This window comes from Crocuta crocuta, unplaced genomic scaffold, assembly GCF_008692635.1.
Source record: "Crocuta crocuta isolate KB4526 unplaced genomic scaffold, BGI_CrCroc_1.0 scaffold266, whole genome shotgun sequence".
Classification (NCBI taxonomy): domain Eukaryota; kingdom Metazoa; phylum Chordata; class Mammalia; order Carnivora; family Hyaenidae; genus Crocuta; species Crocuta crocuta.
In genome coordinates, this window is record NW_027531005.1 from 6,644,114 (window position 1) to 6,664,130 (window position 20,017).

A 20,017-nucleotide genomic window follows, 5' to 3' on the forward strand; every position below is an offset into this window, starting at 1 on the left:
AACAAATGTGGTCAGGACCAGGTAAACAGGTCAAGACCAGGGCCTATGGATTTTATTTTACTTTACCTTATTTTGATTAAGTAATCCCTGTGCCCAATGTGGGGCTCAAACTCACGACCCTGAGATCAAGAGTCGCATGCTCTACTGACTGAGCCAGCCAGGTGTCTCCCCCCCAACCCCCACCAAGACCAGGGCCTATGGAAAAGAAGCACACCAAGAGTTTATACAAAAACCTTTTATTTACTGTTTGTATTTCTTCTCCCCATCCCTACCCCCGATCTGGAACCCAGCCAGCTCCTAAGGCTTCCTACTGTCTGGTTCTTGAAACTGGAGCCTTGGGGACAGAGTGAGGGGTTATGAGAGGTGGGAATCTCCTCACCGCCCAGTTGTGGAAGTTGAAGGAAGCTTTCCTGCCTGGCTGAAGTTCCAGCAGCCTCCCAGGGTAGCCCCTTAAGTCAGAGGATCCATCCCCCACTGGATGGATGGGAGGAAGAGATCACATGTGTCTCTCAGAGGCCCAGAAGCTCCCTGTCACTCACTGCTTCTACACCACGCCAGGCTCTGTAGCTAAACCAGTCTCTCACCTGGAGATGGGGGGTGGGGTGGGGGGCGGGATGGAGCATGCAGCAGTTCTGGGTCCTAATCAACAAACAGGAAACAGGAAGAGGTTGGGCTGGTTGAACTGAAATGGGAAAGGGGAACAAGGGTACGGGAGCACACGGGACGGGCTACTGGCCTGGGGTCGGGCCAACTGGGCACCTGTGAAGAGAGGTTATAGCCCCTACAAGAATAGGCACTTCCAGCTCCACAACCACCTAGAAGAGGGAGAAGGGAGCCCTGTCCCCACTTAGACAAAGGATTAAGGACACAATAAACACATTTGGTCTGAGAGTGCCAGAAAGGATGTCCACTGGCACAGAAAAGGGCAGCCAGCCCTCATTCGCCAGGTACGGGCTTGGCTGCCTCATTGGCTACCACAGGCCATCCTGGGTTCATCACCCCTGCCTCCACTGTTACTGGCCCCCCGCCCCGCCCCCAAGCTCTGCATATCTCCTGGTCCCGCTGCACGTGGATACTGTCAGCCAGACTCCAGCTGGTGGGGCAGAACCAAGGACCCTGAGCTCCAGGGTCGTTCCCTGGACGAGGCCTGCTGGTGGAGATGTCAGGGCCCTTTCCCACAGTCCTGCTGCCATGAGCCACACATAGAGAGCCCTCCTGGGAGGGCATGGCACCCTCGGGTCCTCCGGAAGACAAGATCCTGGGGAGGCACTCTCAGGGAGGATGAAGAACCTCAGGATGGTATCTGCTGCCCTTTCCTATCCCAGGTCCTGCTCTCCAGGCTCAGAAGTCTGAATCTGCATCCATGAGCTCTGCCTCCATCAGGTTGGTGCGGGAGTGAATGGGCCCCAGCCCCTGCCGGCAGCCCTGGGTCCAGGCCGCCGTGGGAACTGGGGCACTGGGCAGAAATGGATCCTGCAGGGGACTGGGCTCTGGGCAGAAAGGGTTGGAGACCAGGGTCCAGGCTCTCTGTCGGCAGGATTCCCCAGCTCCCCAGGCACCTGCGGCCACCAGGCACTTCTGCCGGGGTAGCTGAGGCAGTCGAGGCACGGCACTGGCCACAGGGGCAGGGGCAGGGTGGTGAAGCTCAGGAGGCGGCACCAGTGGGCACACCTCCTTCTTCCTCTTCCTCCGCTTCTTCTTCCGGCCCAGGCGCTTCTCCAGCTCTGGGGAGATCTCTGCCTCAACCAGCCACAGGTTGGCTTTTTCCTCTGGCGGCACTGATGGCAGGAGAGAGAACGTGAGCCTGGGACACTGGCTCTGTCCACATCACCTGTTCTCTCCTTGGATCCCTACTTTTGGGGTCTTGGACCCACACCTCTAAATCTCTAGTGCCTCAGCCCCACACTTTACATCTTCCAGGGCCTCTCCCTTCCTCCTCCCTCTGGCAGCTGCTGGTGCTCTGGTCCCAAGAATCCCCAGACTCCATGTCCCCCACCTTCCTCCAGAAGCCTGACTCCTCGTACCTGGAGTTGCCACAGGGGTGACAGACACATCCTGGGGCAGTATGGCTCCTCTCCGAGCCACCATCTTGGTGACATGCTGGGCCCAGGCAGAGGACACGTCGGCAGAGGGCTCGTTGAGGTCAAAAGCCAAACCCGCTGTGGGGATAGAAGGAAAGGCTAAGGAATCATGAGCCCAGTCCTTGGGTGACTGGGGCTCCCTCCCGTCCCGCAAGCCCAAAAAGCCCACCCAGGAGATCACAGTGATCTACCCAGTCTCAGTGATCTACCCTCCCTAGAGGCCAAAAATCCAGTTCCTGGAGCCGTAACTTACTCTAGCCCAGGGAGAACAACTGGAGAAGGGAGACGTACATGGCTCCTTTTGAAACCAGAGTACCAGCAAGCCGACCCAGGGGCAGAAACAGAGGGCAGAGAAGCCGGGGATGGAAGGGGGACTAGAGAGGGTTGAATGTACGAGGAGAGGAGGGGGTGCTTTATCCCTCCCTGCCTTCCAGACAGTCCACGTGTCCACACCAGCTTAGGGCGGGGCAGGGCCCCGGTATTGTGGGGATGGAGTGGCTCCAGCGGAGGAAAGGGGCCGAGGCTCACCCACAGGCCCGTCGTGGGAGACGGTGTGCATGCTGAAGGAGAGCTCCTGGCCCGGGTTCTGCAGTAGCTCGCGCCGCTTGGAGAAGGCCTTGGCGATCATCTTGCTCTTCTTGATGCGTTTGGGCTCATCATCACTCTGCCCGGTCAACCTGAGGGCACAAGAGATGGGGGAGGGGAAGTGGAGGACAGCCACCTCCCATCAAATCCTGTGAAAGACCAGAGAAGCCTTTCCCTCCAGGGAAGGAGCCTCCAGAGGGCCCCCAAGTCCTTCGAGGACTCTGAGGAGTAGAGACCTCTGCAAAGCAGTGGGCCTAGAATGCAGGGCTCCTGTATGTCCAGTACTCAAATCACTCAAATCATTCCACTCCTAGAAGAAAGATGCTGGCAGCAGGCTCAGCATTCAAGGGCCCTCCTGAGGACAGGAGGGGTCACCAGGGGGCAGTGGTGAGCCACACAGAAGGCAGCTTTCAGCAGCTCAATGCAGACCCTTTGAAAACTGGTCTGCCCTGGACTGCTCAGAGATGGTGGAGCAGGCAACCCTTATGGGTGGGGACACCAAGCATCAGAGAGTAAGGCATCGAGGTCAGAACCGGCTGGCTGCTAACCCCACCTGCACCAGGTGCGCCTCCAGATGAGCAGCGTGGCCTTGGTCCAGACCCAGGTGCTCATGGCAATGCCGGTTCCAAACATGGCAAACAAGTTGATCTTCTCCACCAGGAGGCTGGGGCGATTCTTGATTTCACAGTCGGGGATGGGCTTCTTGGTGGGCAGCCCGATGGTCACATTGGCCTGGCACCTATGGTGGGGGGTTAGTAGAGAGGTGAGGCTCTGTGGGTACCCTGACAATCAATTCGAAGACTTTAGCAAGAGCTAAGCCCCATGGCAATGATTCACAACCCTGGGTGCTCATTAGATTCACTCAGGACATTAGAGTCACATTTTATAACTACTAAAGACTGGGTCACACCCCAGACAAATCAAATCTCTGGGGGAGCACCAGGTATTCATGTGGTTTAAAGCTTGCTTCCCAGACTGGAAGCTGGAGCCTTTCAGGAAGAGCTTGAGGCAGTCGGGACGTGGACTGGTGTCCATTTTAATGAGCATTGTAACTGCTATTCCTGATATCAGTGAGCGCAGCTCTTCTACCAGTGGATGAGACCCGCTTTAATCTCAGATCCATCCTTCATGGTGACACAATAAAGCACAGACAACACTAGCAAGTATTAATGGGTTGTTAAACCCATCATGGAGAGGTAACTACTCTGTGCAGGGCTCTATAATAAGCTCTATAAAAGAGTACGTGAGAATTAGAGTGACTTCTGTGGCCAACACAGAGTCGTTGGAAAGCCCAAACATGAGAAGGCTGAACAGTTAAACACACCAGCCAGACAGTGGCTCGGGCGGAGAGGAGGGCAGAGTTGAGCCAGGACAGGAGAGGCATTTTGCCATGTTTGTAAATTACAGAGCAATTGACATCTTGGGCACCCAGAGCAAGATGGACAGTTTCACCCGCCGTCGGAGACAGGTGCCTAGCAGACCCGTGCTGGACGGCAGGGAGGGCTAGGGCTGTCTCTGAAGTCCTGCGGCTGCCGTCCCCCAGCCCCCAGCCCCCAGCCCTGCACTCACAACACATAGTCCCGGAAGCTGCGCTCCCACTCGGCCTGGTTGAAGAAGTCGTAGAAGTGGCAGCTGAAGGTGATGAGCACAAAGCCAAAGGCCAGGAAGCCGAAAATGCCTGTGGAGGGCCACGGTGGGACAGAGCATTACCAATCCCAGGTTGGGAGCAGCAGTGGAGACAAGGCATCTGCCCCATTCAGGCCTCAAAGATATCTGAGTCTGGGGTGAATTCGTGCTGGGCTCAGTTTGCTGTATTCTCCAAAACAAGGTTCGAAGTGCACTTGAGCCAACTATGGGAGGGCCCCAGTGGGATGAAGAAGCAGTCTTGGCATGAACTTGAATTCTTCCATCCAAGAAGGTCCCCTTCTTCTGAGTTGCTACCACCATGACCCTCATCTGACCCCACCCCCCATACACACACATGCCCCACAGCCTTGTGTTGTTCCCAGTGGCTGCTAACTTGTACCACTCACACTGCATCCTCCAAGATCCTATCCTGCAGGTCCCACAGCCACAGAAGTGTGCAGTGTTGGACCGGCCAAAACCCCGGGGGCCCACTCACCCAGCCGCAGCATGGTCTCGTTGATCTTGCTGGCAGCCTTCTCGCTCAGCAACCCAGGATGGTTGCTCTTGATGGAGAACAGAGTCATGACTCCTGAACGGAAGAGAGACCTCAGACATTAGTGGGGTGAGGCCACTCTCCTGGGAGGGATGGCTGTGGCAGGCGGTCCCTGGGCTGATTACTCCTCTGCCAATTTAAAGCTTGGGGAACTGGAGACACTGGAGAAATGGGGCACAGCTGGTGGCAGATGTGCTCTGTACTGGAAAAACTGGGGCAGGGCCCAGACAGACAGTTGAGAAGAGAGAAAAGGGTCCTGGCCCCGGCTCCCCCTAAGTAAGGCAGCCAGGTCAAAGCTATGCTGATGGAAAAGGCAAAAAAGAGAGAGAGAGAGAGAGAGAGAGATGCAGGAACACGATTATCTGATAGAAACATAATGTCGGCCATATGCAGAAGCTCAAATTTTCTAGCAGCCACGTTAAAAAAGATGCAAAAAAAAGATCCATACCTTTCATAAACAATACATCATTATGTTTCATTATCATCTCAATATGTAATCCACATAAACTATTAATGAGATAAGTTACCTTTTTGTGTGTGCAGCCTTTGCAATGCAGCATGGATTTTGTACTTACGATACATCTCAATCTGGACTAGTTTCAACACGTGTGGCCGGTGGCTACCGTACAGGACAGCACGGGCACAAAACGTAAACCAAAGGCCCAGACACCAGCAGAAAGAGGTGGGCTGAACAGAAGGCTGACAGCTCAGCAGGAGGAAACTGAAGTTTACAAAGAAAATGCAACGAGAATGAGCTAAGAAGATACGGAGGCTGCCTGTGGAGGTGGCAGATCCAGACGGGGAAATTAGGGAACAGAGAATCTGTGCATGTTGTGAAAACTGTGTGTGAGTATGTTCTGGAGGTAGGCGGCGGATGAGGAGCCAAGCTCCAAAAGATAGAGAGTGTACACAAATTCAGGGTGCACACACACGGCCAAAGGCCCTGAGTTGGTCCACATGGACAGGGCGGGCTATTCACCATCCAAGTGCACCCAGCCAAGGGCTGAGCAGGGGCTAGAACCCAGCCCGGGCTCTACTCGACAAGCTGTGAGCCGTGGCTCAAGGCCCTGGAGAAAGGGGCTGCATTGCTCTGGCCACGATACTGCATCGGCCCGAAGGTGGCACCTTCTACTCAGCACCCAGCCCCGTGTGAGCTGAGGTCCCACGGCAGAGGCAGCAGAGGCGGCAGCTCCTAGCTCCTGCCCAACAGAGCAGGTGTTCAGCTCATTTTGTTACCCGACTGGTGCTCGCCAGGTGCTCGCTCACCTCGGATGAGGAAGTAGCCTCCCACAATGAGCACCAGCCCAATGGGGGCCAGCACGAAGCCTGCGCGGTATCGGTAGTTCTTGTAGCCCACAAAACAGATGCCGCTCACGGAGTCCCCATCCACCTGCAGCACAAAGGGGTGGATGGGAGGGACAGAGTCGGTCGCGGGCCGCCTTACCCAAGCCCACCCCACTCAGGCCCCTAGCCCCCTACCGGTCACCACACCTGGGCCACAGCAAGGATCGCCACAGTGAGGACAAAGGGGAGTGACCACGTGAGCAGGTGGAAGTAGGAGGTCTTGCCGGAGAGAGGCTGGTAGGTGGTGCCCAGGGCTTTGAAGGAGGTGTGCCAGGCATAGGTCAGGACCACAAACCAGACAACGCCAGCCATCAGGGCGTAGTACACGATGACAAAGATGATGACGCAGGACAGGGTCTCGTTGGAGCTGTGCAGACATGTGGAGGGTCACTTGGGGAGGTCATTCATACTCCCTTTATCAGCTCTCTCCACTCTGTCCCCAGAGCCTTGTTTTCTAAGGTCTGGAGGTTCCCTAGGAGTCAGAGCTTGGAGATGGGACTCAGGTCAGATTTGGAGAGGTTATGGAAGGTGCCCCCTTGAGCAGATGCAAACAATCACATCCCCAACGCTGGAAATTTGGGGCACAACAAGGCAGAGCTGAATCCTACACTGAAATCTTCAATTTCAAGACCACCCTGTACGTTTTGTGGGAAACACACATTTCAGACTTCTACCCGTCGCCCTGACTCCTGGGTCCTCAAAACACCTACGTGGGCTCCCCAAGCCTCATGGTTCCATCCGCGCGGCAGACGATCTCCCGGCGGGCCCCGTCCATGAACTGGGCCAGCCAGCCGATGCTCCCCACAAAGAAACATGCGTTGACGTAGAAGAGAATAACGGCAGGATAGCGATTCGAATTCCTCCAGTCAGCCACAAATGTGGCCTAGAAGAGAGAAGTGGAGTCCGTTCTATGAGGCTAGCGTGATTCTGCTGCCACAGACGCTCCTGTCTGAACCCCGGACCCCTCTCACCTCCCCAAGGGCCCCACCAAGTCATCCTCTCCCCACTTCCCGCTGCCCCCACAACCCAGACAACTGACGATCCACTTCCTTCCCACTTTATAGGCTGTGTGTTCTGGACACCCTCTCCCCTAACCCCTCCACCCGCAGGCCGGCCCTCAGCTGACCAGGGTGAAGAGCGTGCAGAGGCCTGTGACTGCCCCGAAGGCCGCGATGTAGCTGTGCATGTCCTGGTGCTCGGCCTCAGTGAACAGCGGGTTCTGGCACTGGATCCCACACCCCTCCACGTCCTCATACCAGCTCTTGGGGTTGTCGGTCCGAACCAAGGGAGCCTCACACTGGCCCGAACTGTTGAACTTGATGTTCTGCACCTCATTCTGGCATGAGGGAAGGGGAGAAGGCAGTGCAAAAGGGAACAGGAGGCCCGGGGCGCCCTCTAGTTTAATATGAGGCAGAGGGGCAGCACGACGGAGTGTGCACGAACACAGGCTGGGGACAGCCTTCCAGCTTTTGAATCCCAGCCCTGCCAATCACTCAATGACAAATCATATCGATAGGCTGGGACAAATTATCTGACCTCTCAGTTTCCCCGTGTATAAGATAGCAGTAACTACTTATGGTGTGCTTTAAGGGTTAAATAAATAAATGGCTGTAAAATGCTCATATAGTATTTGGCAGATAGTAAATAAGAATAATTAGTTTTATTACCAACGTTATTGCCGTTGGTATTATTATGACTTATGAGCCCTCCTTTACCACCAGAACGAGATCACTTCCCTGTCTTGGGGTCTACGGCTGTTTTACATGTGCGTGCTTTGACTCCCCAAATACACAATAAACTTCTTGGAGAATGAGTGCCTGTTGACCCCTGGAACTCCCCAACACCTAGCGGAGTAGGTGCTCAAAAAATATTTGTTGAACACAAGTTATCTTTTACAAAGAAACAGATCATCCCTGATAGACTGGCCCAGCCAGGGAGCTTCAGTTTGGGTTTGTGGCTGCAGATTTGGGGTCTTCCAGGAGAGAAGGCTGGAGGGCTCCCCTGTCCCTGATTCCTGTTGGGCCCTGCCCTATGTTCGGGGCTTGCACTCACCGGGCAGCCCTCGGGGAAGTGGTCATGGGTACAGCGCAGGAAGTCAGGCCAGCCACGCTCCCTCTCCACAATGGCACAGGGGCCTCGGGTGGCCTGGCAGAGGGTGCGGCTGGGCAGCTCCACCCGGTCGTTCTCGCATTTGGGCATGTACACAGCACACAGCAGGGGCTGGATCACTGCCCAGCAGCGGGGTGCGTTCCGGAGGCCTGGGGAGAGGCAACAGTGTGGATACGTTGTGGTGAAGCCCCTCCCCACTCCGGCCCACAGCTGTTCCCCAGGCCTAAGGCAGGTCTCTCTGCCATAATGCTACAGCTGTCGGGGACAGTGTTTCTCAACAGGGCATTTGGGCAGGATGATCCTTTGTGCTGCAGGGCTGTCCGATGTATTGCAGGACATTTAGCATCCCTAGACTCTGCCCATTAAATCCCAGAGTGCCTAAGTCATCATGACCATCAAAAAATACTCCCCTTGTCCCTACTCCAGGGTTGGTGACTGGAAGAAGGCCTGACGGGGGGTTTCTGGGATGCTGGTCATGTTCTATTTCTTGACCTGGTAAGTGGCTCAATGTGTGGATTCACCTTGTGAAAACCGAGCTTATGATCCATGCACTGATCTGTGTGTCTATTATAATTCAATTCAAGTTAAAAAAAAAAAAAAAACAGCCCACATTTCCAAAAGCCCTGCTAGGGAGTGGTAGTGCCTCTGGCTGAGGACCCCAGCCACACCTGCCTTTTGCCTTTTCAGGGGCATCCTTAAAACCTTCTTCGGGTCTCTTCCAGGGGAAAGGGAGGTTGTGGGACCCACCCCTCCCAGGGCCCATGCACTAGAACCAGATGTTGCCCTCTGCCCAGACCCCAGGATCCCTGCTCCTCTTACCAAGCTGAGGTGAAATAGAGAACAGGTAGGAGCTTAAGAGGTAGTCAGGGGAGCCCAGGTACTCCAAAGCCAGAGGAGGAAACAGGAAATCAGATGGAGAGAAACAGAGGAGGCTCTGTCCAGTGCAGAGGGAGGAAACGTGTTATCAGCAAGGCAGAAACAGGTGGACATCTCCCAGCACCAACCCATGCGTCTACACTGCTATCCCAGTGGCTGGGCTCACTCACCATTCTGCCCCCGATGCCCTTCCTGAATCATCCCTGCCTCAGGAATACCTGTTTCCCACACAAGAAATTGTGTTAGGAGAAGCTTCTAAGGATGTGAGAGACAAACTGGTGACTGCCACACTGCCAGGCTGGGGGTGGTAGGGGCAGATAACCCCTCTTTTTAGGAAGGAGGAAATACAGGAGAGGGATGAGGGGCATGGACACTGCAATTAGCCCGCCTCGGTCTGAGCCTTGGCTCTGCCATTTCCTGGCTGTGTGATCTCAGGCAAATTATCTCTAGCCTCAGTTTCCTCATCTGTGAAATGGGAACTGACCTCCCGGAAATGTTAAAGAGTTCGATAATGCACTGAATGTGTTTAGCATGGGACCCGTCAGATAGTAAGCACTCAGGAAGTATTAGCTGTCGTTACTTATCCGAGACCTCTGACCGCTCACAGCTCTCACTACCACAAAGCCCTATTCCAGGGGCACAGAGCAAGTTCTGGTCAAGAAGCAATGTCCTCAGGCAACTGTTCCGAGCTCTACTCAAACCAGAATCACCTGGGGAGCCTTTACCTTTCTAGATGGGGAAAGCCACTCTCAGAGTGGAGAATGCCCCAGTGATTGCCAAGGGCTGGGTAGGAGAAGAACTTGACTACAAATGTTAAGAGGGAATATTTGGGTCTGATGGGCTTTTCACTACCCTGAATGTAGTGGCTGCTTACATAACTCTATACATTTGTCTACATTCATAGCGCCATACAACAAAGAAAAAGTGAATTTTACTGGATGTTTGTTGAACAAATACTTAAAATGGGGGGAGCTCACTACAGTAAGATGTATTCTAGAGGAGCAGTGAGCAGTTGATTAACAGAAACATTGTGTTATTTTTCTGGGTTTTGTGATAATTGCAGCGATCAGCTTTTTAAAGTGTGGAATTTCATTGTTTTTCTTTTTTCTCATTTTAAGTAGTATTTTGAACCTTAAAAATAAGGAAAAGAAAGATTATTAAATAAATCTTAAAAGACAATTGATGAACCATCTAGGGAAAAAATTAATTTGTATCCTTACCCCATTTCTTACAGAAAAATAAATTCCAGATGAATTCAAACGACTACATGAGTTTTAAAAATTAAAGTACCAGAAGAAAAGATGGGACATGGTTTTTAAATATTGAAGTAGAGATGGCGTTTTGAAGTATGACACAAAACTCAGATGCTATGAAATAAAAGATTTTAAAAGACTTCAGAAAAAATAGAGTAAAAACAAAAATCATAAGAAAAGCAATACACTGAGAAAATATATTTCCAATACATATCATAGGTAAAGAGCTAATCTCTTTATATTGAAAAAAAATTTTTTATAGATGGGGTGCCTGGGTGGCTTAGTCAGTTAGGCTTTGGCTCAGGTCATGATCTTGTGGTCGGTGAGTTCAAGCCCCTTGTCAGGCTTTGTGCCAACAGCTCAGAGCCTGGAGCCTGCTTCGGATTCTATGTCTCCCTCTCTCTGTCTCTCCCCTGCTCACGCTCTGTCTCTCTCTCTCCCAAATATAAATAAACATTTTTTAAAAATAGAAAAAAAGAGCTAATCTCCTTATATATGCCTAAAGCTCCTCCACATAGGTAAGAAATTCATAATCCTACAGAAAAGTGGGCAGAAGACAGACCAACTCCAAATGGCCTTTAAACACATTAAGAGACATTCAATCTCACTGTTAATAAACTGAACATGAAATAAAACTACAATGAGACATAATTTTTTAACTTTTAGATGGACACAGATCAAAGCATTTGAAATGGTCCATTGAAAGAATGTGGTGAAACTGGCACTTTTTGTATATTTTTAGTAAAACAAATTAGTAAACACTTGTGGAGTCTATTTGGCCTTATCTATCAACATTTTACACTCGTGATCCCACTTTGCATGTTTACAAAGCTAACACAGAAGACGGTTCGTCGCAGCAAAAGAGTAGAAACTGCATGAATGCGTAACCATCGGTAGGAGACGGGCTACATAAAATATCATATATCAATATAATAGGACACTACTCCAGGTTGAGCTATTTGCACTGAAATGGAACTATCTCGAACACATCTTGTGAAATGGATTCAGTTGAGTGGGAACAGCCTGAAGAGTAGGTCACTACTGGTTGTAGGAGGAAAAAGACTAAGGGCACCTCTACATTTGTACCCATGTTGGATCATGTCTGAAAGGACACACAAGAACCGGTGCCGGTGGTTACCTCTAGGCAGGGGAAATGAGGAGATGGAAGCAGAAGTGAAATGATTTAACTTTTGTTACTTTTGAATTTTGTACTATGTGAACATACTATCTATTTTTTAGGAGTAACTAAGCTTAGAAAATTAAATATGCAAATTATTGAGATGGGTGAAGCTCCCTAGAGAAGAGAAAGGAACAAAATTGTAGACGAGAAGAAATGGGACATCAACTTAATCTGTATTATTTTATTCCCTTCATTTTATTAAAATATGAAACAGAGAAAAAGACACACGTGTTATGTTAGTCTTTGTATTTTTCTATATCCATAAATTTCTTAAATATTTGCCACAATTTAAGCTCCAAAAATGACTTTTTAATTTTTAAATGTTTATTTATTCTTGAAAGAGAGAGAGAGGGAGAGAGAAGCAGAGCATGAGCAGGAGATGTAGAGAGAGAGGGAGACACAGAATCCAAAGCAGGCTCCAGGCTCTGAGCTGTCAGCACAGAGCCTAACATGGGGCTCAAACCCACGAACCTGTGAAATCATGACCTGAGCTGACGTTGGATGTTTACCCAACTGAGCCACTAAAGTGACTCTTTATGCGCTCCTGATTAGTCAAGTTGAAAACCATTGTTCTGAGATTGGTTTAACATTAGGAAATTCAATCAATGCAATTTACTCCATTAACAGATTAAAAAAGAATAAAATCATATGATCATATCAGTAGATATAGAAGTAGTTGATAGAATCCAACATGCAACCATGATAAAAAGAATAATAGGCAAATTAAGAATAAAAGAACACTTTCTTAATCTGATAAAATGTAACTACAAGAAACATGTAATGGTGAAGGGTTGAAAAACTTTAGAATGCAGAAAAAGTCAAAGATAAGGGACTGCCACTATTATCACTTCTATTTAACAATGTACTGGATTTCTTAAGTAGTGCATTATGGCAATAAAGATTAAAAGATACATGGCCTCAGGGCCCCTGGGTGGCTCAGCCGGTTAATCAGCTTAGGCCATGATCTCCTGGTTCATGAGTTCTAGCCCCATGTCCGGCTCTGTGCTGACAGCTCAGAGCCTGGAGCCTGCTTTGGATTCTGTGTCTCCTTCCCCCTCTGCCCCTCCCTCACTCATGTTCTGTCTCTCTCTGTCTCTCAAAAATAAATAAAAACATTTTTTAAAAAGACACATGGCTTGAAAAGGGAGACACAAAACTTATTATTCACAAATGAGATGACTATGTGTGTGGAATAAATTTACCCAGTTTACTGGATTCAAAATCAATTGTATTTCTAAACGCCAGCAACAAACAGAAAATGAAATGTTAAAGGGACTATTTATCATAGTATTTTAAAAATCAAGTACCTAGGACTAAATCTAACAGATGACATTTAAACTCTGCACAAAACTGTAAAAAAATTGAGAAAATGAAAGAGTATCTAAATAGATGGAAATATATAATGAAATGATAGGAAGACTCAACACTGTAAAGATGTCTTTTTTTTTTTTCAAATTAGTCTGTATCCTCAGTGGAATCTCAATCAAAACCACCAACAACTATTTTTATATTAAAACACAAAGGGTCAAGGATAGCCCAGACTCTATTATATGCTGCTGTACTATAAATACTCTACTATATTGTAAGTATTAATAAGAACAGGGGAGGTTCTTGGCTTGGAATTCACAAATGACTTTTTTTTAAGTTTATTTATTTATTTTGAGAGAGACAGAGACAGTGCAAGTTCGGGACGGGCAGAGAGAGAGAGGAAGAGAGAGAATCCCACGCACCCTCCACATCCAAGCAGCCTCTACACCCCCAGCGCAGAGCCCAATGCAGGCCTCGAACCCACAAAGCCGTGAGATCATGACCTGAGCCGACAAGAGTCAGACGCTTAACTGACTGAGCTACCCAGATGCCCCTGGAACTCACAAACATTCTTGTATAAAATTTAGGGGTCTGTGAACTTTGCATAGGAAAAAAATTACATCTAACAGAAATTTAGCCTTTCCTTCAATTATGAATGTAAGCCACAAAAATACTTGTGTTTTTGTCACAAATGGAAATCAGATATTTTTGTTACAGATATCTCAAAACATTGTTACTGTTCATCACAACCTTGATATTATGGTGATTATTAAGTACATATTACATCTTAGTGTATTAATAAAGAAGCACATATATATCAGATCACCACATTGCTTTATTTTTTTTTTAATGTTTTTATTTATTTCTGAGAGAGAGACAGACAGTGTGAGCAGGGGAGGGTCAGAGAGAGAGGGAGACACAGAATCTGAAGCAGGCTCCAGGCTCTGAGCTAGCTGTCAGCACAAGGCCGACACGGGGTTCAAACGCACGAACTGTGAGATCATGACCTAAGCCGAAGTCGGATGCTTAACCGACTGAACCACCCAGGCGCCCCAACATTGTTTTAATATATTTGATAACTATAGTTTAATATAGTTCACTTCCTTTGTAATCTTATATGCTCCTTTTCACTCTTACCTTATAAATTTAAAAATATTATACTGAGAAGGGGCCCATACGTTTTACCAGACTACCAAAGAGGTTCATAGCACAAAGAAGATGAAGAACCATGATGTAAAGATACAATAATTAAGATGGTGCACATTGGCAAAGGAGAGACAAAATAGAGCTATGGAACAGAATAAAGATCCCAGAAACTAAAGATATTTGGACACTTGATTTATGGCAGAACAGTGGAGAAAGGGAATCCTTAAAAAAAATGATGTTGAGACAACATACATGAAACTAGTGAATTACATGTCTAAATTGAAAGTAAAATCTAAAGAGTGGTTTCTTTTGTTTTTGTTTTTAGTTTGAGTAGGCTCTGCACACAGCATGGAGCCCAATGCTGGGCTTGAACGCAAGCGACACTGAGATCAAGACCTGAGCTGGTATGGTATCAAGAGTCAGACGCTTAAACAGACTGAGAGCCACTCAGGCGCCCCTAAAAAGTTTTGAGAAAATAACTTAAGAGAATAAGTTCATGACTTTGTGGTATGAAGGGACTTTTAAAAATAAGATACAATAGGGGCACTTGGGTAGCTCAGTCAGAGCCCACGTTGGGCTCTCTGCTGACAGCTAGCTCAGAGCCCGGAGCCTGCTTCAGATTCTGTTTCCCTCTGTCTCTGCCCCTCCTCTGCTTGCACTCTGTTTCGCTCTGTCTCAAATAAATAAACATTAACAAAAAAAATTTTTTTTTAATAAACAGGACACAATAGGGACTCCTGGATGCCTCAGTTGGTTGGGCATTTGACTCCGGCTTAGGTCACAACCTCATGGTTCATGAGTTCACGCCCCACATCGTGTTCTCTGCTGTCATTGCAGAGCCCACTTCAGATCCTCTGTCCCCCTCTCTCTGCACCTCCCCTGCTCATGCTCTCTCTCCCTCTCTCGAAAATAAACATTAAAAATAATAAAAAATAAAATAAGACACAATAAGCACTAATCATAAAAAGTTTTATAAATGATTACCTTAAAGCACAGAATTTCTGTTTAACAGAAGACACAAAGAGAATAAACAGGCAAGCCAAAGAACAGAAAATGTTTCAATGCATACAACCAATAAAGGACTCAAACCTAGCATAAATAAAGAAGTCCTACAAATCTTTTGAAAATGACAGCCCAAAGAAAAATGCGGGCTCCTGGGTGGCTCAGTTGGTTAAGCATGTGCCTTTGGCTCAGGTCATGATCTCACGGTTCATGGGTTTGAGCCCTGAATTGGGCTATCTACTGTCTGCATGGAGCCTGCTTTGTACCATCTGTACCTCTCTCTTTCTGCCCCTCTCCAGCTCACACTCTTTCAAAAATAAACAAATAAAAATTTATTTAAAAAAAAAAGAAAAATGGGGCAAAGAGTTGAACAGACATTTCATAAAAGAAGATTCCAAGTGGACAGTAAACATTTGGTGAGATGCTTAACCTCACTAGTAATCAGGGAAATGCAAACTGAAACCACAAATACATACTACAGTATAGCCACCAGATTGGCAAAAATTTTAAATGGTGACAATATCAAACATCAGGAATCATGTGGAGCAATGGTGACTCTTCTACAGGATTAATGGGATCCATAAATTGGTAGAGCCACTTTGAAAAACTGTTTGGTATTACCTAGTAAAGTTGAAGGTATGCAATATCTAGTAATTCCATCCCTCCAAGTATGTAATTAGGGAAACCTGATGTGGGTACACCAAGATATACGTAGAAGAATATTCACAGCAATGTTATTCACAGTGGCCAAAAACTGGAGACAAGTGTTTAACAATAACAAGATGGATTAATAAATTGTGATATATTCTACAATGGAACACTATTCGGCAATGAAAAAAATGAGCTGCCATAACACGGATGAATCTTACAAAATAATGTATAGCAAAAGAAGCAAGACATAAAAGACATAGAAGAACACATATATCATGACTTGTATAAAGTTCAAAAAAAATTCAAAACTAAAATATACTGTTGGCGGATTCCAAAATTAGGTGACAAAACTCTAGAGGAAAAAGGAAATGATAACCCAAAACATTAGTGTAGTGGTTACTTCTGGAAGAGAAGAGAGGGAGATGTGATTGAAAAAGACAAAGAGGAGCCATGATCTAGTTCTTGACTCAGGTGTCACTTTATAATTACTTGATATTTAGCACCTCTGTGTTTTATGCACCTTCTGTATACATGCGGCATTTCAAAGTAAAAAGTTAAAAATCTCGTGGCACCTGGCTGGCTCAATCGGTGGAGCGTACAACGCTTGATCTCAGGGTTATAGGTTCAAGGCCCACCTTGGATGTAGAGATTACTTAAAAATAAAATCTTTATTGAGGCTCCTGGTGGCTCAGTCAGTTGAGCGTCTGACTCTTGACTTCAGCTTGGGTCATTATCTTGAGGATCGTAAGTTCTGGCCCCATGTCGGGTTCTGCACTGACATTGCAGAGCCTGCTTGGGATTCTCTGTCTCCTTTCTCTCTGCCCCTCACCTCCCTTTTCTCTCTCTCTTAAAAATAAACGTTAAACAAAAAAAAGAAAAAGAAAATCTAAATAAATAAATAAATAAATAAGTGTTAAAAATCTAAAGGAAAATTAAAACTTGGGCCAATGGGTGCTTTTCCGTATTTTCATACTTTCCAAATACATACAACCTAACTGGTTCTGATCATCACCAGGTTTGGGAACAGCTCCAAGGAAATTATTTTCAATCTACCCCTGCAAACAACCCACCATCACCAACAACATCCCTTCTCTCATCCCTCAACCAGATGTCCGAGAGGAAAAGAGAAATTCCTCCCAGCTTCTCTGGCTCTTTTCCACGGGCTGCCCCCGGCTGGGTGACAAGACCACACACCACTGTGCACACACAGAGCACAGCGGTGCTCGAAGAGGCTACGTGCTGGCTGTCAGAAGCCCAGTTCCCTCACCGGCCACAGGTCTCTGCTTTCTTGCCCCACTTACCAAACCAGATTTGGCCCAAGGTGGACCGTGGCCTGGATATTATATTCCTCTGGTCAGCCTGGAATGCCTCAGAGGAGACATTTCAAGCTGTAACGGGGAACGATGCTGAGTGCCTGAATAAGCCCAAATCCAGAGGGTCGAAAGATAGAGGGGGGACCTGAGCTCTTTACAGATCTAGAAAGCAGTCCAACCTGAGCTCTAAACTTCCTCTCTCAATGGCATACTTCCAACGGCTCGGCAGTCTGGGCGGAGGAAGCACACAGTGGCCACTCTCTTCAGCAAGTCCTATTCCAGATCTGCCAGTAATCTCCACATAGATGTCCACTGAGTGCCTCTAATTCACACGGCTGAACCGCTTTCTTCCTAAACCTCTTCCTCCCCCAGCATTCCCGCTTAGTGAAAGGGAACGATACCACCGTCCACGCAAGCCGGAAACCTACATCCCCCTTTTCACTCATGCCTTCCATCGAACTCATCAGCAATCCCATGGGTTTGAGCTCTAAAATTCGGGGATCTGTCCACTGCCTCCAGCCTGTCACCCCAACCTCCCTCACCCAGGTCTCCACCTCCATCATGGCCACCATCCTCTCTTACCCGGAATACTTCAACCATCCCCTAAACAAGCAACGAGGCTCCATGCCTTCCCTCCTCCCATGGCTTCTTCACACAACACTCAAAGAGATCTTTCTAAAATGCAAGCACGATTACATATCTCCCTTGCTCAAAAGCTTTTAGTGGCTCCTTATTATCTTCTGGATGACATCCAAACTTCTTAATATGGGGTCTGAATCCCTTTGTTTTCTAACTCACTAGGTCTCATCTTTTATAATTCTATCCCTCACATGCTTTGATCCAGCTCTACTAACACCGTATACTCTTAAAAGTACCAAGCCCTCTCACCTCACCTTTGCATGCCGTCTCCTCTTCCTATTTTTTCCTATCTAACCCTTCCTTGGCCCAGATAATTCCTACTTATTTCTCAGATGAGAGGTTACATGTCAATTCCTCTGGGGGTCTTCTCTTGTTCCCCAAAGCCCTTTGTGTTCCTTCAGCACCCTACCCTGTGACACCACCTCTCACAGGAAATGCTAAAGTTGTTTGTGTGTCTTCCCCTTGATGGCAGGAATCAGATCTGTATTCCTCGTCTTTATATGCCCCAGTACCTCATCCAGGATGACACGCAGCAAGCACCCAATGCCTAATTTAATGAATGAGCAGACGGCTGTGTATTCAGAACTCTGAGGCTTAAAAAAAAAAAAGTGAAGAACAAATCTCTATCTTCAAAAGTTTACAGATGAAGACACCCTAGATCGTCTTCATCCTTTACCCGCAAAAACACCTCCAAGAGCCAGGTGACACTGACCACCTAGACATGGTCAAATCAAGACAACTAACTCAGGACAGGAAAAATCACTCACCGGAGGCACCCAGCTAAAGGCCTGTCTGGGATTCTTATACTCGGCTCTGATTTATTCTACCCATCACCACCCGCACTGCCCAGAACATCTAGCAGAAAGACCCGATGCGTAAAGAACCACCAGAACACACTTGGTAATGTAACTGAGCTGAGGGATGATGGCAGCAGAGAAAAAATTCCACCTGAACTAAAGACCTGAGCCCCAGGCTGGCACTTCTGCAGGACCCCATCGAAACCACACAGCCAGCAGATGGTTCTAAGTCCGAGACTTCCCTGCTCAAACCACTTCTGCCTGCTCAGCAGCTGCTATCAGGAATACGGACTGGAAAGAAGTCCAGACCCTTCCTCCTTGATTTGATGGTAACTACAGGGCAGCATCACACATGCATTTAACTTGGAATTCAAAATAAAGAGAGAGGTGGGGTGGAGGGATATCCTCTCAGTGTGAGCAACTCAGAACTGGGTGAGATTCTAGTGCTGAGAGATTTGGATTGCATTTTTGGCTCCTAAACACAAACCTTCTCAAAGAAACCTGTTTATACCTTTCTTTTGTGTTCCTTTTCTTATTTTATTCTTTCAGTCTTCTGCTCTTTTGCATTTATGTAACTTTAAGGACTAAAATTATATTTTCTATGTATGCCCCTTCTTATATACTATACGGTACTATATGTTACACATTTATATGAACATATTACCATAAAAAGAATGTATATGCAAAAATCAACTAGTAATGTTATGTTATGGTAATTTATGAACTTTTTAAAGCTACTGTTGATTACACATGGTTTCTGCCTACATGCTGACTTTAGAACCTGATACCCACTCAGGATGTAGGTCCTCCATGGGTACCATCTCCCACGTTCCTCCTCTGGTATCCGCCAGAGAGTGATACCAGGCCGGGAATGATAGGGCTTTGTCCAACATTCAGCAAAGACGCTGAGAACTCTAGTGGCCAAGTTGACAATGACAGCAGCCTATATCTGCTCCCCGCTTCGGGATCATCACCAGCCCCCAGGGTGGAACTGAGATGTAGGGCACCCAAGACCGGCCAAAAGAAAGAGCTTGCCAAGTCGGCTCCTGACTTTTGATTTTCTTTTTCAAGGACAGCTTTGAAATCACACTGACTAGAAGCAAGCAAGACCAGTTCCCTTCCCCAACCCTCCTTCAGGCCCCCAACCCAGAAGAGTGACAAGCGGGGAGATAATCCACACCTCACTGCTAAGGAAGGATTTATTTGGGTTTTTTAGGCCCGGCCATAATCCTAACCTAAAGTGAGGGCTTTGGGACTTCAGACCACTACAGAGGTATCCACAGGCTCTCAATATCCCAGACTTAAGTGTCCTTCTGCAGCCCTAACTGGCCTAAGGATCCAAATTTCCAAAGAATACACAAATAATCCTTAGAACAGTCGTATTCCTTCACAACTTCAGAAGAGGATCAGAGTCCCCATTTTTCAGATGAGGAAACGGTGAAATCTTAATAGTAATAACAAGACAAGATCACAGTTCTCTGGACTTCCTGTTTCCCCAAACAAGATTTCTGGAAAATTCTGGCTAACTTTTAATTACTCAACACCAGAGGGTTT

At 47.6% G+C, this 20,017-nt stretch overlaps 1 protein-coding gene across 2 annotated transcripts in view; it reads right to left on the bottom strand.

Annotated features, from left to right (window-relative positions):
* Positions 1 to 220: 220 nt before the first annotated feature.
* Positions 221 to 20,017, bottom strand: part of SMO (smoothened, frizzled class receptor) — a 21,001-nt gene continuing 1,204 nt past the window's right edge. Inside the window, exons 2-12 of one of the 2 annotated variants that reach the window (XM_077770792.1) lie at positions 8,242 to 8,447; positions 7,316 to 7,525; positions 6,900 to 7,072; positions 6,337 to 6,556; positions 6,112 to 6,235; positions 4,789 to 4,881; positions 4,236 to 4,344; positions 3,220 to 3,405; positions 2,610 to 2,758; positions 2,025 to 2,159; positions 221 to 1,778 (exon numbers count right to left, since the gene is read on the bottom strand). In XM_077770792.1, the coding sequence (XP_077626918.1) occupies positions 1,342 to 1,778; positions 2,025 to 2,159; positions 2,610 to 2,758; positions 3,220 to 3,405; positions 4,236 to 4,344; positions 4,789 to 4,881; positions 6,112 to 6,235; positions 6,337 to 6,556; positions 6,900 to 7,072; positions 7,316 to 7,525; positions 8,242 to 8,447 (2,042 nt within the window). In that variant the 3' untranslated portion in view covers positions 221 to 1,341. The remainder of the gene's footprint in view (positions 1,779 to 2,024; positions 2,160 to 2,609; positions 2,759 to 3,219; positions 3,406 to 4,235; positions 4,345 to 4,788; positions 4,882 to 6,111; positions 6,236 to 6,336; positions 6,557 to 6,899; positions 7,073 to 7,315; positions 7,526 to 8,241; positions 8,448 to 20,017) is intronic. The other variant, XM_077770793.1, reaches the window with a different exon arrangement.